The 17,015-nt window shown below is 42.2% G+C and overlaps 3 protein-coding genes and 1 non-coding gene across 4 annotated transcripts; 1 reads left to right on the forward strand and 3 right to left on the reverse strand.

The window, feature by feature from the left end:
• Positions 1-509: 509 nt before the first annotated feature.
• Positions 510-3,499, forward strand: LOC112894770 (GDSL esterase/lipase At4g10955-like). Its single transcript, XM_025962577.1, has 2 exons — positions 510-900; positions 2,310-3,499. The coding sequence occupies exons 1-2, from the start codon at positions 656-658 to the stop codon at positions 3,310-3,312; spliced, it is 1,248 nt and encodes a 415-aa protein (XP_025818362.1). The 5' UTR covers positions 510-655; the 3' UTR covers positions 3,313-3,499.
• A 381-nt stretch (positions 3,500-3,880) lies between these two features.
• On the reverse strand, positions 3,881-3,953 carry TRNAR-ACG. Its single transcript has one exon. It is a non-coding gene; the product is annotated as a tRNA-Arg (tRNA).
• A 1,821-nt stretch (positions 3,954-5,774) lies between these two features.
• Positions 5,775-6,185, reverse strand: LOC112894977. Its single transcript, XM_025962831.1, has one exon. It carries the CDS (start codon positions 6,183-6,185, stop codon positions 5,793-5,795), a length of 393 nt encoding a protein of 130 aa, XP_025818616.1. The 3' UTR covers positions 5,775-5,792.
• A 1,412-nt stretch (positions 6,186-7,597) lies between these two features.
• On the reverse strand, positions 7,598-15,880 carry LOC112894689 (tobamovirus multiplication protein 1). Its single transcript, XM_025962471.1, has 13 exons — positions 15,490-15,880; positions 14,983-15,033; positions 14,138-14,171; positions 13,317-13,403; positions 13,144-13,195; positions 11,261-11,429; positions 10,941-11,036; positions 10,016-10,076; positions 9,605-9,669; positions 9,244-9,318; positions 9,076-9,151; positions 8,089-8,252; positions 7,598-8,016 (listed from the first exon to the last, which is right to left on the reverse strand). The coding sequence occupies exons 1-13, from the start codon at positions 15,616-15,618 to the stop codon at positions 7,993-7,995; spliced, it is 1,083 nt and encodes a 360-aa protein (XP_025818256.1). The 5' UTR covers positions 15,619-15,880; the 3' UTR covers positions 7,598-7,992.
• Between the last annotated feature and the right edge of the window lie 1,135 nt (positions 15,881-17,015).

Genomic DNA, 17,015 nt, shown 5'->3' on the forward strand with positions numbered 1-17,015 from the left:
CATGTAATGTTACAGCAAAAATCTCTACTATATATATATATTAGTCAAAGACAACAAATAACTTTTAGTTTTGGGAGGACTACAATACAAAGATTCACTTGGTTATGCATTTCTAAATTTAAGGAGTGAGTCATCTCAATAGTTTTTTTTATGCGGAACATAATTATTGTTCTCGGTAAAATATTTTGATGTAAAATGTGTTCTTTCGCCTGAAAAATCCTATTTTATTGGATGAAAACAGCCACAGAATGGTAGAGTGAGACAACGTGTCCGAAGTTTGAAACTACTGTTGGAAAAGAAAAAAAATCAGAAATCAAAGTAGGAAGAAGACCACCATCCAACAAGGAAAGCATACTCATTGCCAACACGCTCAAGCCACACAGCCTGTAAGAAGACCTTGCCGGCCTACCGTAATAAAACCTCCCAGTTGCCTCTCCCCCTGCCAAACATGACCGTTGGGCGCTGTCCCCTTCCTGAGATCCCAAATACCCCACCGGCGCGCTCGCGCACTTGGCACCCGAGAATCGCCGCGCTCGCGCACTTGGCATTCCCCGCACCCACGCCGGCTCGACCGTTGCCGATCCCCCTGCGTGCACGCGCTCTCCATCTGGCGATCCCCGCGCCGCACCGCGAGCACGGGGGCGGACCGGGGCGTATGGCTTGCGCCGCCGCGATGCCGATCGACTTGTCCCCCGCGCCCAAGGCGGTGGCGGCGGGGAATTTGAAGGCGGTCGAGGAGGAGGATGAGGAGGTGGAGGTGGAGGGAGGAGGGTGCGGCGGAGGGGCCGTGGTGGTGGCCGCGTCGGACGCGGAGGCGGAGGGCCACCCCTACGATTTCCACGTGTCCGGGCCGCGCAACCTGCCGCCGCCTAACTGGAAGGAGATAATCAGATCGAGCTGGTAAGAGATCGCGCTTCCCGTTTCTTCGCAATCGTAGTTTGTGTTTTCCTTCACGGGATGGAGTCATGGAGATGTATCTGTGGGTTCGTTCAAGCTGCGGGCTTTGGTTTCGGTTGGACCAGGGGGCCGCCGCTTGTTGTTGCAGCGGGGCACCTTGATCTGCGGCGGCTGCTTAGCTTAGATCGGGATGGGATGACTAATGCTGACCGGTTGCGCGATGCACCTCCGCTTTTCGTGGTTGAATTAGAATGAAGGGGTTTCAATTGGTCGTTCAGATGAAAGGCGTCATCTATGTTGGATCAAAGCATGCGGCCATATCCATTGCCCTTTCAAGTAGCTGCATTGTGATTTGCAGTATCGCGTATATGATTTGATCGAGAAGTTACTGCACCTTTTACAGGGGCTACAGTTTCTGGTGATTTCCCACCATTTGAAAACCATTTTTGAGGGTTTTTTGGTGATTTTCCATTTTGCCTTAGCGTGCAGTGGAGTAGCCGAGTAGATTAGTATTCCTACAAGCAAGGTTAACTTATGGTAGGTGAGTAGAGAAAACAAAGGGAATGCTCCAACCTTCTCTTGGAGGAAATCAGGAAACAAAAAAGCAATGGGTAGTGGCTCAAGTTACCTGAAACTTTATTGGAGGAAAAGGAAACAAGAAAGAAATGAGCAGTGGCTCAAGTTTCCTCAAACCAATGCATTCTGTCCGTGGGGTAGTGCCTTCCTAGTATAAAACATGCTTTTGTCTTCGTTTCAGCTCTGGTTTCCATTGCGATCTAGGAATTTCTTTTCTGGCCATTACTTCACGATTAAGTCTATAGGCATTGCTCAATTTTACTAGTTATCAATGAAGAAAATGGGAGAACTTCGATTTAGTAGGTTAGATCAGCTCGAGCAAGTAAAAACTACAAAAAGTTCATATCAATAGCTCCCTGTAGGCTACAGCCTATAATCCTATATGTCATTACAAAGTGGGATCACAGTTTCCAGGCCATTGGGGAAATTGTCATAGAATTGCTTGGGGAGTGCTTTCACAATCAACCAAAAACAAGGAAGGGAGGAACATTGCAGTTTTCGTGTCAACAAGATAAAAAGGTTCTACCATCAAGATAATGACATAAGTTTTTTATTATTTAACTCCTTTTTAATTGATAAAAAACTCTCCTCAACTAATTTTTTTAAAATAACCCTTTTGATTAAAATATTGATATTTCAATACTTCAAAAACCTTTTTTAAAAGTATTGATTAAAAAATACTAAAATCCATAGTATAGAGGGGGAAATGTGAAAGCTGAAAGCACCTACCTGAAACTAGATGCTACTTCTTTTTCCTGACTTTTATTCACTGTACCATCATAATTATCTGATTTTTTTTTTTAATTCTAACATTCTTGTTTTAAATTGATTTGCAGGAAGGATCCAAATTACAAAAGAATGGTAATGGCATGCTTCATTCAAGCAGTCTACCTGCTTGAACTGGACAGGCAAGATCAGAAAGGAGAAGATGATGGACTTGCTCCAAAATGGTGGAAGCCCTTCAAGTATAAGGTCACGCAGGCATTGGTGGATGAGAGAGATGGTTCTATCTATGGTGCTGTGCTTGAGTGGGATCGTTCTTCTGCCTTGTCTGACTTCATCCTCATAAGACCAAGTGGAGCACCGAGGGCTGTTTTAGCTCTCAGAGGAACACTGCTGCAGAAGCCAACCATGAAGAGAGACCTGCAGGATGATCTTCGTTTCTTGGTATGGGAGAGCCTTAAAGGTTCAGTGAGATATGTTGGTGCTTTAGCAGCGCTGAAGTCAGCAGTTGAGAAATTTGGCAGCGCCAATGTTTGTGTTGCTGGGCACTCCTTGGGAGCTGGCTTTGCCCTTCAAATCTGCAAAGAGCTTGCCAAGCAAGGAGTTTTCGTGGAGTGTCATCTTTTTAATCCACCCTCTGTTTCACTGGCCATGGGTGTAAGGAGCATGAGTGAGAAGGCCAGTTATCTGTGGAAGAAAGTCAAAGCAAGCCTGCCATTGAAGGAAGAAGCAACAACACCCCTTGAGAGTACCGAGGAGGAGGCAAGCGACAAGAAGAGATTGCGCGCCGAGAAGAAATGGGTGCCACATTTATATGTCAACAACAGTGATTACATCTGCTGCCATTACAATGCTCCTTGTCCCTCAGCAGCAGACGGTGCTTCCGATGAACAGCAGCAGCAGCAACGCAAGGCAAGTGAGATTGCCGGTGATGTTGTTGCAAAGCTCTTTGTGACATCAAAAGGCCCGCAGAAGTTCCTTGAGGCACATGGGCTGGAGCAATGGTGGTCGGATGGCATGGAGCTGCAGCTGGCTCTATATGACAGCAAGCTCATAAACAGGCAGCTGAAATCCATCTACACAGCAGCTGCAGTGTCATCTCCTGCCAAGTCGTAGTGACAGCTTAAATCGCTTTTACAATGGTCGTTAGAAATTCTCTTTCTAATCAGTGTGTGTGCGCCTTTTATCAACTGAGAATGTTTCATTACTCCGGTGGTGCCGTGGTGGTCGGAAAAAGTTAAATAATTTGGTTAAAGGGTTATGTAAGAACAGTATCGACAATTAACACATTATTATTTTTCAATTCAAATGTTGTTTACTAGCATAGGCAAATTCGGTGTTAGATCTCTGACTGCACATACTTAACGTACGTTAAAAGCGGTGGTGCAGCGAGCTGAATTTTTTATTGCTCCTTGGGTCTTCTTCCAGCGCTGTCTCTGAATATGTCTCGCCTGGTATCTAATATTCATTCAGATTTATGAAGAATAACAAGAAAAGAGAAAATTGTAATGTTATTACTCCAAGGATAATAAACATGTAAATGCATTGACTCCTCACATCGAGGAACAACAAGATGGTGAGTTGAGTTCCTCGTTTCCGGCCAGGAGCAAAAGAAAGCTATGTGTTAATTGTGTGTGTGCACTCCTATTCTCTGTTGAACTACCAAGGGCAACAAAAAAATAGACGACTCCGCTGGGGATCGAACCCAGAATCTCTGGTTCCGTAGACCAGCGCCTTATCCATTGGGCCACGGAGTCCTTGTTGCGTATGATAAATTTAAAGTTTCCTATACCTGTTCTCACCGTTTAAGCTTCACTTGACCAGATTCAAACTTTGTCATTTAATAAAAATTTTAGCCAGGTATAGTTTGAAAACTCAAAAATGAAATACCTCCATATATTAAACTGTAATAGATTTTATAAATTAACATCTCGAATATTTAAAAATAAAGGGTCAAGTATTTTTTTACACGAGGGAATAGTAGTCTAAGTATGGAACGCGTTAGCATAACGGCACAAGCCCAAGCGACAGTGAGGGCCTGAGGGAGCTGTTTGCCGCTTGGATCACGCAAGTTACAGCCGCCCACACCCAGTGACCGTGCTACAAGCCTACAAGAATGAGCAGCATTGCATCGTCTTGCTGCGTCGTGGTGCTTTTAGTAATCGTTTGGTAGCTTTGTCCTGTCTCTAATTAAGTAACCAATGATGCTGCCAGTGACCCAATGTCAATTCATTCTATCTGATTTTCACTACTGTGGATAACACATTCTTCAGTTCAGGACACGACTGGGAGTGTTGTTTTGCTCTGTTCTCGTCTGGGCTTCTGGCTCTCACGTACTGTCTTCAGACTAAATCTTTCCATATCGCAGTTAACGTTTCAAGTTTTAACCATGGGTCAAAGTGAATCAAAAGTCTGATGTACTCATCGCACACTGAAGAGTGTCTGGATCCAGCCTCGGCGCGCGTGCTGGCCGGCCGGCCGGTAGTTGCACCTGAAAATTCCCCCTGCACAGAAGGAAAAAATATCTGTGGAGAGGCAGCCCTGACGAGAAGGAAGCTTCTGCCTTTTCCGGCCGGAGAGCGCAGCCGGGGTCCGGGGAAGGCTCAAATAGCTCATCTTTGCCCTGCTTCCGTGATGGATCCCGGCCTCTGGTAACACCTATCAACCTACACACCAAATGGCCTTGCTCTTGCAGGAAGCAACCGCGGTGTAGGAGGGGCAAAGCCAATTGGGGAGCTAGCGACAACGAATCAAGAACCCTACGAGGCAGCAACAACAAAAAGAAAATATTTGCAATAGCATTCCACGACAGTTCGGAACACATGAATTGCAGAAGAATTTTGCGTAAGAAATTCAACGATAAACATGTAAAAAAATTATTTTCCAAATGGATTTCGTTTTCGCATTCCGCTGGATTTGCAATGTGAGGCTGATTTGCAATGGAAGAACTTCACTGGATTTGAGAATGGTGCCCGTACTTAACTTGCGCACATTGACAGAAAACAAATTTATAGTATGGTCCTGCCTGAGATCATGACCAATAAATCCCCTCCTACTTTTGCCTTTCCCCCTGTAAATCATGGTTGCATGGTCCTTCCCCTTGGCCCTTTCCTTTTCCTTTATGATCTCCCTTTAACAGCCCTGTCGATCAGACACTCAAATATCCATATGACTTTGCATAGCATTATCCTCATCAGATTGGACGGAGGATGGAGAAGGCAAAAGAGAAATCAGGATAGAACTGATTCTCTGAATTCAAGATTTCGACAGAGAAATCAGGATATTCGAAAAGATCGGGCAGAGAATGGCTCCCTGCGATATCTGAATTCTGATTGAAATTGCTTACCAAGAGATGAGATTCAGAGGGTCACGCATGGCTCAATGTGCATTTGGTTGAACTGCGGTCGTGTTATCTCGAAAGCTATGTACAAAATTGCTAGATACGTATGGGGTATTGATGAGGCCGTTACAACACCAAATCACCATCACCAAGGAGGTGCTAAAAGGAGAAGGAAACAAAAACAAGAAAGAAGGAAAGAGAAATAAAGATCAAGAGGGGATCGATCGACTAGGGGAGAACAGAACGACGATCTGGCTCAGTTGCCGCTCGAATTATCGGCGCCATTGGCGGCGGCGACGACGGGGGCGGCGCGGCGCGGCGCGGTGATGCGGCCGTCGTCGAAGTTCTTGGCGTAGCTGGCGGCGTCGTAGCCGAACGTGATGGGCCTGCCCGTGGCCGCCGTCGGGGAGCTGCAGATGCACTTGGTCTCCTGCGCCAGCCGCCTGAGCAGCCGCCGCCACGCGCGTAGCCCGCACCAGCCGGCGTCGCGCGACAGAACGAGCTGCGCGCGTCGAACGGCGCCGGCGGCGCCGCGGTTCTTTTCTGCGCGCGGCCACGTAGTGGCGGAGGAGGAGGAGGCCACGGCCATGCACCCCGAGAGGTTGCCGGAGCGGGTTGGCGCGGACAAGTCAGCAGTGCTCACGCCCATGGCTTGCTGCAGCGTTGCGAGGGAGACAGGGGAGTGGGAGAGGTGGTCATCCCGGCTGTTATATGCAACGTTTGAGATCTGGACTTGTTTAGGCGTGTTAAGACGAGAAAATAGATGTTTATGCGAGCTCGACCAGGCCACGTGGAAGATTAATGGCATTGTTACGGCTACATGCAAAGTTCAAGAAGCGGCTTTGGTACACTCTGGGATGAGAAAATAAAGGGGGTCATATACATAAGGAGCGGCTTGGAGAGTTTCAGATCTCCGGTGCTAGAAGTGAGAATTGGAGCCGTACTGTATTTCGAAAAAAATTATATTAAACAGTTTTAAGATTTTATATTACATAGTAATGTAAAAGCAGCAACATCTTCAGACTGAAAAAATAGCACGGAGAGAGATCAGGTGGAGAGTCAAATAGGTGCATAGCATGTGAGCTCTTGGTTGGTGATATCTGAAGGTGACTCGGTCATTATCCACAAATATTACATTGATATACTACTTTTTATGGATCTCATGCAAAACATGGATAGATCTCATATACCATGAGAAGAGACAAGAACACATGTAGAACAATTAAGCTTGAATAATGTGAACACCTCAAAAATTTTATCCCAAAGCTACACGTAAGACTATACACACACACACACACACCCCTCATTATTCTATATATTTGACGTGTGTCATATGACCGGACATTTTTATAACTGCACACTTCACCTTGTTTAATAGTATCTTTTATGACATTCTCCTTGGCAGACCGCGTCCTAAATGGTGCGTCATGCAGATATATGCAGGTCACGATAATGCACTCTGGATCATGTCATGAGCGGGCGCAGCGTGAACCCAGCAAGACTGCAGCGAGGTCCTACGGGAGCTGGGAGGGGAGACCATCAACTGCACACACATGTGGGTCGGGTGTTCCAAATCACTAAGTAAGAGGGGCACTCTTCAAGGCAACCCCACGATCCATGCGCAGTTTTAGTGTGTTTGGTTCATCCGATGCAGGTTACCAACTTCAAAACCTCGTCTTCATAGCACTCGATTGGTTCTTCCAATAATTAGGCCTCTGCTGTGTTTCCCAAGCGAACAGCAAAGTCGAAGATATGAGATCATATTTGTCTACCAAAGACGAAATGGCGTTATCCCATGATAATGCTCATCTACATTCTGATTGTGAAGGTTATCTCAGAGCTCAAGAGTTATTTGCACCATCTACCCCCTCTGTTCTTAATTATTATTAAATTAAATGACGTTTAGGGCAAGCTAATTAGTTTAAGTACTTCGGCCAGTACATGCACACGATGCTGGTGGTCACAGATTTACAGTTCACAAGCTGAAGCAGGTACTGAAGATTTGCCAATCGTTTTCCCAAAATCTTAATTAATTAGCCAGGTTATGTTGAAACCTCCTAGTGATAAATTTTGGCAAGTAATTATCATTGGGCATAATAACCTTCTATCATGAATTAGTTGAAGCATTCTCTTGTTACTTTCAAAAAACTAAATGAGGTACAGGTAAACCAAAGGGAAAGGCACGATAAATCTCAAAGGAGAAACTAACAGCCTAACCTTGAAAACTCTCATTTCTAAGGCTATTTACATTTGTTAACTCTTCAACCCACCCCACCCACCCACCCACCCCTCCTGCAATGTGGCACCCTGCCTGATGACTGCAGTCAACGATGAAGCAGGAATTGCTGATTTGTCTCGTACCCACCAATTGTCACAGTAGTGGACGCAAGTGTGCCATTGATGTTCTTCCAGCACATTAGGAGACTAGGACGGTTCAGCATCGATACTAAGTCTTGTTAAATCGGGCTTGACTTGAGGGCCTACAAATGGAGAGGCTTTTATAAATCGGGCATGTTCCAACTCTAGAACTGAATAATTTCACGTAGGAATACCTTGTTTGAGGATGTAACAGCTGTTCTCCACTGCGGATCCTGTGTAGTAGATGGTCTTTCCCTGAACAAAGTAACCACTCTAGATTCTGTGGGCCTTTCTACCACCTGACGATGAGGCAAATCTCTCATGATCCATAAAACAAACCCTGATGGAACTGACGAACCTACAAGTAATATAAACCAATGCTTCAGCATATAAGCACCAAGAACAAAGTAAATCTAACAGACATGTCTAGTTTTGTCCACTGTCAACTGAACCATCAGTGATGAATGAGCAGATACAGCAAGGATATAGGATCAGTAATAAGCATACATCATGCTTTCGATTACTCTTCTAATATTCATTTCCATCATTGCACTTTGATGTGTGAAGTACGAGTGCACAAAGTACCAATTATCTAGAAGCTATTCATAGTAGTACTTTGCATCTGCAGACCAAGCACCATGCCATTATCATGGTAAAACTACAGGCTGGTAATAAGTTGAGAAGAGAGAAAGATTCACAAAAACACACACACACAAAGGAAACTGAATTGCAATGCACTTAAAGAAGTACTGTCAACACCAAGTACCCTAGGTAGGTCCTCGAGGACAGAAATGAATATATGTCCATAAACTGTAGTTTTTAAGTTAGACATCAAAAAGTGCATCATGAAATCCTATAGACAGTAGGGTAATAAGTAGTACTAGCAATTAGTGAGGATATGGATGGAGGTTAAGTCCTTAAATCTAACAACACATAGCCAGAATCACATGTATGCTTGCAGGTGGGAGCATGCTTGCAAGGAGAGGTGCACATGAGATCCGGCCTAGAAGCATAAGCATATGCATATATGCTTGATGGCAAAATGCATTAAAAAATGCTTAATGCACCCTACCACTTTTGATCATGAATGGCAATGCCAGCACGAACTACATTAAGCAAAAGGCCATAGACAAAAGATGTGTTATTTGCCTATTTCTAGGAATAAAGGAACACAAAAATACCTATGAAGTAATATACAAACAAAATAACTGCATTGTAGATGATGTCTGCATCTGTGGAGTACCAATACAAAAGCACCTGCAACAAAAGGTATAGAAAATTGGAGGTCACTAAAAAAGGAACAGCAAAATCATGGATTTACATCAACTAGAATGTATATAAGAACTTACTGGAACATTAGTCACAAGTGCTAGTATAGCAGAAGACGAAAAACAAATCAGTGAGACAGCAGCTAAACTGGCAACCTGCAGGGAAGGATTGTCAATTCGAATAGAGGAGCATATGGCTCAAAGATGAAGTTTGTATGTTTTCAAGATGTTAGATCTATGTTCTCTTGAGATCCTGCAGCGAATAGAAAAGACACTTCAACATATATGTGCTTTTTTAAAGTGTGAATTGATTACAATAATACTTTTTAGTTATGCTACATTCACATAGAAGTCATAACTACACATACAATTAAATCTTGCATACGGTCAACAAGATAAAGAGATGCAAGCCACAGGAAGATTGGTCCTGGGAGAGATATACCTTCCACTTCTCAGTTGATACAGTTTCGGAACGAACTTTGCTCATCTTCGAGAATAACAATGCACCTGCATGAAAATCCAAGCAAGAAAATGATACAAAACTGAAGCATCAAACTATCCCATGGATGATGTACAAGAGTTAAAGTGCAACTACAGCTAGTACTCTAGCAGTGAACAAATAGCAGATAATTTTGTGAGTTGGCCAAGGAATAAGATAGAAATCACACACTAGGATTCTATAATAAAACTAATACTACTGGGCTAACACAAGAAAAAGTTATGTAAGATAATCTTCGGTTCAGAACAGAAGAGTACATACAAACAGTTTCTCTAGTACAATATTCATAATTCATGAATTAATATCTAGGGCATTTTTATTGCATGTCATACACAAACAATATTTAATGCTTACCATAACATGCCAGAGCACCACTGAGTACAAGAACTACTACTGCAAATACATCCAAATAAACCTGCAAAATAAAATGTTGGCCATCCATAAAGTAATAAAGTTGCAGCTACATAAGTAATGTAAACTGTCGATGGGATTGGAGAAAATTGTAAAGTTATCAAGAAGCAAATTGTAAAAACATAAGTGTATCAAGTGTGGGACAAACATTACAAGATATGCAAGTCAATATTCTTTTTCTCCAGAACTGATAGTGAACAGCTATCAAACGGAGATCCCATAGTTATAGGCTTATAGCGTGAGAAATATTCCAAATAGAACATTTAGGCATTGTTAATCAGCAAAAGGACTCCTGCACCACCTCTAACACCGTCTGATGTTTGCCTTTAATCAAGAAATTCCAATTATTGACTTAATGTCATCATAAGTTAACAAAATGCCTTACAGAAAAAATAATTTGTCTCAGAATGTCATTGCATAACATGTGCAGAAAACAACATAGAGTAGATCATGTTTGAGATGCACAATATAGATAATTAACTCTGCAGTATTGATGCAGAAAAGTTTCAGAATTCATTTAAGATACATAAGCTAACAGTTTTTGTTTTGACTGGAAAGCAGAAGGGCAACATGCAACAGAGGTGCGCAAATGCATCAGCAGGTAAGGAATAGAACAAGAGGCAACATATAAACTAGCGGTTGTCTCATTTCTAAAGTGCTCATGATAAGAACTTTATGGGTGTTATGGACAACTCATCATTTTGCCCATTCACCTTGGACTATTGGATATGGGGTTATTATGATACACTGGCACAATTCTGCAGGATTTTCCTTTTTTTATGCAGTAGAAAAATATGAAAATTGATTAAATATCTGATAAAACCAATGCAAAACGTAACATAGAAGAATAATCCAGCAGGATGCATACCCTTTTCAACAGAGACGAATCAATAGGGTTTTCTCCTCTACCAACCCATATGAGGATGGCAAAGGCGAACATGACAACAAATGACAGTACAAGCACCTGCACAGAAAAAAATGGTTCAGTATTAATTTGGGTTAGCAATAGTTGCTCTGATAGATGGTAGAACTAGAAGCATTAAATGATTAAAGATGACAAAATTAAATTTTCTCCATGACTCATCGGATAAATAAGTAGAGAATCAAGCAATAAGTAGATCTGCATAGGTGAGAAAAAGGCTATGACGATGCAACCAGTAAGTTATAATGATGGGAAAGAAAACTTGCCAAAATCACAAATTTTTGCCGGCTTCCAAGCTGTATTCCCGGACAACACCTCCGACGGATATTAACAGGATGGATGCCAGGTTTAATTTTTGTTCTGTCTAATAAAGCTTCACGGTGACTCCTTACATCCTCTTCATCTTCATCATTTGTCTGATGACACAGGTCAACCCTGTAAGATAATGCTTTTAGAGAAACAAAGTTTTTTTAAAAAAGAAAAGGAAAGAAAGAAAGAAAAGGCATTGACAACTCAAGAGTACTCTTTGGGGTCTTAATGGGCAGCCTCTCACTATGTTATATTTGGGTGCTTGTCAGCTTGAGGAGAACATAACAAAGACTAGCAGGAGAATCAATGTGTTGGGGTAACATTTGCATGCGCCCTTGAGCAAGTTGATGTAAAGACCAACTCTTGCCGAGGATTAGAGCTTGTAACCAACAAATCCAACCTTTATGCACATCCATGTTTTTCCCCAGATGGTACTCACATCTGAATAATGGGTACTACTGTGAACATCCACTGACCACTTGAGCCGTTCAACACCACTGTTTTATTCACTTGACTGTTGCAGGTCGAAACTTTTATAGGCTATTACATATGATGGATCCATTGTTTAAAAGGCGTCGCCTAGTCGTCCGGGCACCCAAACTTTCTGGGCGTCCGGGTCGCCTAGCTCCGCACACGTAAGGCGTCCGCCTTGCCCGATTAGGCGTCCGCCTAGTTGATTAGGCATCCGAGCCTCACCTAGGCGCCCCTGGCAGACGCCTAATCGCGTGAAAATCAGGGGACGTGGGGGAAGAAGCGACGCGCGCGGGTGGAAATTGCTCCCGCGCGGGAAGAAATTGGCATGAGAGAAAAGGGCGGGAGGCAAGGAAGAGAGGGGGAGAGAGGAATTAGATTGAACCTGCCCTTCCCTGCCAGGCTAGAGCCACCGCGCCTTCCCGCGAGATTGAGCAAGATCGAGCAGTACAGCTCCGCACTGCCTTCCTGCCAGCTGCCAGCTTCAAATTGCCTTCCTGCAGGCCCTCAGGTCCAACCTCCCTTCCTGCTGGCCCCCCAGCTCCGACCTCCCTTCCCGCTAGGCTACTTAGAGACTAGTTTGTGGGTAACTAGCTTCTGAGAGATGAGACATTAGATATTTCACTATTTCAGATTGGCTATCTTGCTACCAGTAGTCTAGTACTCTAGTAGTAGTGTAGCACTACTTATTATGCTTATTATTTTCTGGATGCTTATGCTAAGTATTGGTAATATTAAGAACTAATTAGCTTCTGAATTTTAGTGATATTATATTTTTAAGATGTTTGTATGGCGTCGCCTAGGCGTCCGCCTTACTCACCTAGGCGTCCAGAAGGGGTCGCTCGCCTCGCCTTACCGCCTTTTAAACATTGGATGGATCTACCACATAGGAAGTAGGTTGTCCAGTTATCCTACTAATGAATCAAGATTAAAAGCATAAATTGCCACCAACAGAGATTGCTATCATTTGGTCCTACTGCTACCAATCGGTTGATTTCCGGTGGCATAAAGAAGTGATGAATTAAGATAAGGTATGCTGTTTTCCTTCTCTTCAGATAGTTCAACCGTTACATAGGGTAAGATACACCAAAGGAAGATATAGCCAAGACAGGGATAACTAAGAGGGAAGAGAGGATGAAGGTAGTCCAGAATCCAAATGATAAGAAAAACATGGCTGATCCTCTGATCATTACAATTTTTCTTGGGTATCTGTGCTATGTCTCCACATTTCAAAGAGATAAATCAGGCATAGTACACAACTACACATGCACTGGGATACCAAAGGATATGATTGGCACCCTTAAAAATTTGACAAAACGACATGCATACTATGCCTACTACATACCAAAATCAATGTTCACTGACTTACCAGAATGACAGTAGCAGTAGAAAAGAAGCAAGAAGCAATATCTGTGGACTAGCTGCAAAATAATGAGAAAGGGCATCTCTTAGACCTCAGGAAATGATGGACGAGAAAAGATCTTGAAACAGAAGAGAATAACAATAGAAAAACGATAGTAAATCAATACTTTCAGGACATACCCATGAGAACAAATCCACATCCATGTACCCAGCAAATCCATCTCTGACAAGTAGCAATGATGGTAGACACGAAATACAGTAGGAATACTATCACAAAGAGAAAGATATTAAACTTATGTTAGTAGGAATGATGATATACATGAAATATGCAATGATGGTATACCTGAAATATGCAAGGAATATTGTCATAAGGTTAAATGAAAAGGGAGAGTTTGTATTTATTCTGATTCATATCTAGAAGTATGAGTACTTCATTTCTTAAAATTGTTAAGTCGATACTGAAAATCTCTTCAGGAACTATGATGAATCCACTTAAGGACACCATGGTTAACAAGTAATAACATGTCTAGATAAAATATATTTGTCTAAAAAAGTTAAAAGTCAGTGCAAAATCAATTCCACATTGGTTAAGGAAGTCACCCACATTAAGCTATTTTGCATCCAAACAACCTATGGACAGGCATAAAAGAGCTGCAATACAAGAATGGCAAAAATAAAAATGTAACCTAGCATCCATTTCCTAATTGTTCCAAAACTAGGGCATACATAGTTACATTTTTCTTATGCATATTTCCTGAATGCTATAGCAGCTACATTCCAGTTTAAGAAAAAGTAGTACTTCTGCTGCCACTTATAGGAATTGAACTAGCATTATCTAAAACTTGAATAGTAATTAGGAACTAACAAAACAAGAACAGTTAAGACAACATATAATACAAAATAAACTATGCAGAAACTCTCAGTATACCTGATGGCAAAGAATGAGATACCTTAGGTACAAAATATGAAACAAAAGGATTTATTGAACTAATGTGTCTCACCTATGTTTGATAGGCCGATCATTAAATGGAATATCTGCAAGAGATTAGGCATATATCATTAAGGATATGGCAGCTGAGCTCATAGCTCAAAGGGAAACAAATGCCAAGCACTGATTTAGAATGATTTATATCATAATTTTAACTCAAATCCCAAAATCCAGTAACCAATGTATTGATGTGAAAATATGCCATATAGCAAGGAAATGTGGTCATGACTTTCAAAACATATAGAAATTAAAGAACATAACTGTCAGTTGGTACTATATAGCTATATTCGCATCGTGAGACTTTAGCTGCGATATGCTTCCAGATCAACATTACCTTACCTGGAAAACTTCTGGTGAATATTTCCAACTTTTATTGTCTACGTATTCCAGAATCAAAAGAGTTGGAATAAATGCAAACTGAACTAAATATGTTGGGTCTTACAGTTAGTAACAAAAAACAATAACCTAAATGGCCATCACAAACTGAAAGCAGTTAAGAAAACGAACCAATCAAACTAGTCAGACAAACACATCAAATTAAAAGTACAATAAACCGTTACAGCTGGAAGAGGATAAACATGGTATTATGAGGTCCATGTTATCTATAAGTAAAAGGAGGGCATGTCACATGTTGCTTTTTTCCATTTTGAGCTAGCCATTCTAAAGCCTTCGGTTTCAAATGCAAGTGAATATGTAGGGGCCTAGATGGAAATTTCATTTCAAAATTAAAATTAAATAAATATAAAATGACTCCCCTCTAGCTCAAAGTTGGGGCGGAGTAAGTAGTAACTAGCCTAAAACAACATATACCCAAAAACTTGGACAGCAAGGAGAACAGAAAATGGAGAATCCAGATACCTTTTGCCGAGTCCATCCCTGTAGCTGGTTGTGCCTGTGAATTCTTGCCAGCTGCACATTACAAAGCATAGCGATCCTTAGTGAAGTGCTTGGGAAGATAATATTGAAATAAATAATTTAAGGTGATATGCAATGGCAACTGGTCAATAATGGTAATCTCTATACATACATAACAGTGACACTGAATACAATGTAGGCAGGAAGGTACACATTTCAGTAGGATGAAATGAAAGTATGAAACTCCCACGTCAAGTAACACCATAGCAACGCTACAGTGGACAAGTATCATGCTGGAATATCTAGATGGGTCGAGATGCAACAACTAATGTCGCTTATCCTGCTTCAACTGAAATAAGCAAAATTATCAGGCAGAGATGCCCCGTGCTCCTCCGCTTCTTATCCTGATACACCAACCAACAAACATTCATGCCATTCCTCTACTTCCTAGCTCCACCACCAATCACAAGCGGAGCAAAAAACACGCGACTCTAGATCGAACAAACACACCTGCACGAAGGCAGCGATCGCAATGGCGCCATCGACGACAGCGAGCGCGCCCTCGGCCGCGACAATCGGCAGAGGTAGGCAGCCCCCGCCATCGCCGGCGGCGGTAGGGAAGGGACCGTAGCGGCCCATATCGGCGGGCGGGCAAGGAGCGGCGGCGACGGCAGAGGAGGAGGATCAGGAGGCAGGCGGGCGGAGCATCTCGCGGCAAGGGCACGGGAGGTCCGGGAGCTAGGGTTTGGTGCGGCCTGGCTTCGGGCGCGGCGCGGCTCGGGCGGAGGAGGGAGAGAGGGGACGGCCGGACGGGGGTAGGGGTGGAGGTAGAGGAATTGACTGGAGGGGGAAGACCGGGCAGGCAACACCTGTTGGATTGGAAAGCCCGAGACCACGGTTCGATCTGTGCAGGCTGGCTGTATGCCGGACGCTGGGCTCGGCTGACCTCACCCCGTCATGCCAGCAAACGTATGGGCCACGCCGCCATGAATCACCGTCGGTCCCTCTCGGAGCGTGAAAAGGATTCACATGAGTGAAATTATCATATTGCGTCAAAGATTCATAAGTCATAAAGGTAAGATTTGGGTGCCGTATAAATTAAAATTACTTATCATGTTTATACTGTACAACATGAGTGAAATTTAAGATTGTTCCAGTCTTAATAATCATAAATTATGATGTACGGTAGGAGTTCTTTCTCGTACTGTAATAATTCAAAGTAAGGTGTAAAAATATATATAGATAGGCTTTTAGTTCTACCAGCAAATAACGCTGGCTAGTTGCACCTATTCATATGAAATATCCTCTTAAAACAAGTGTGCGCTAAATTACTTCTTAATTGTTATTGATCGATTGTCTTATAGTAAATATGAATTCTATGTATTTGATGAAGTTGTTGAAGTTACATTTATAAGTTTTTTTTGCATGTCATGACATTAAAGAATTTATTTACAAGCCTTTAAAATATATATTGTAATTAGAGGAAATATTTAAGACGCAAAAGTATGCTCAGAGGATATAAATAACGCATACAAAATTACATAACCTCGTGTAAAACTACCCTTGCCCAAGTTACTCGAACACAAACACGCTAACTATTTTATGTCATAATATTACCTTTCTCATTTTGGATCTACATGTGTTTTATTCTTCATGTGTATAAATAGCTAAAATAATCTCCACAGACATCTATGCAGCATAAAATGCGGTTTAATACCCTACTAGTAAATATAAAAGATATGGTAAGCGTTAAGTTTAAAAACATAAATATATTTCTCTCAACCTAAGTCGGAGAGAAAGAAAGATGTTTAGTAATTAACAAACAGTTTGAACATGAGTGAACACTCTTACATTCAGAGCATTCTACCCAATTTTAAGATGTCATTTGTTTTTTAGCCACATATCACTCAACCATTAAGTATCACTTGGACAATTAGACTGCTTGGAAAATATCCGCACAATGATTTATCTATAATACTGGTTGTAAATGATATGAAACCATATTATAGACTAATAGCCATTTGTATATCGATGTA

This window comes from Panicum hallii, chromosome 5 (genome assembly GCF_002211085.1).
Source record: "Panicum hallii strain FIL2 chromosome 5, PHallii_v3.1, whole genome shotgun sequence".
Lineage (NCBI taxonomy): Eukaryota > Viridiplantae > Streptophyta > Magnoliopsida > Poales > Poaceae > Panicum > Panicum hallii.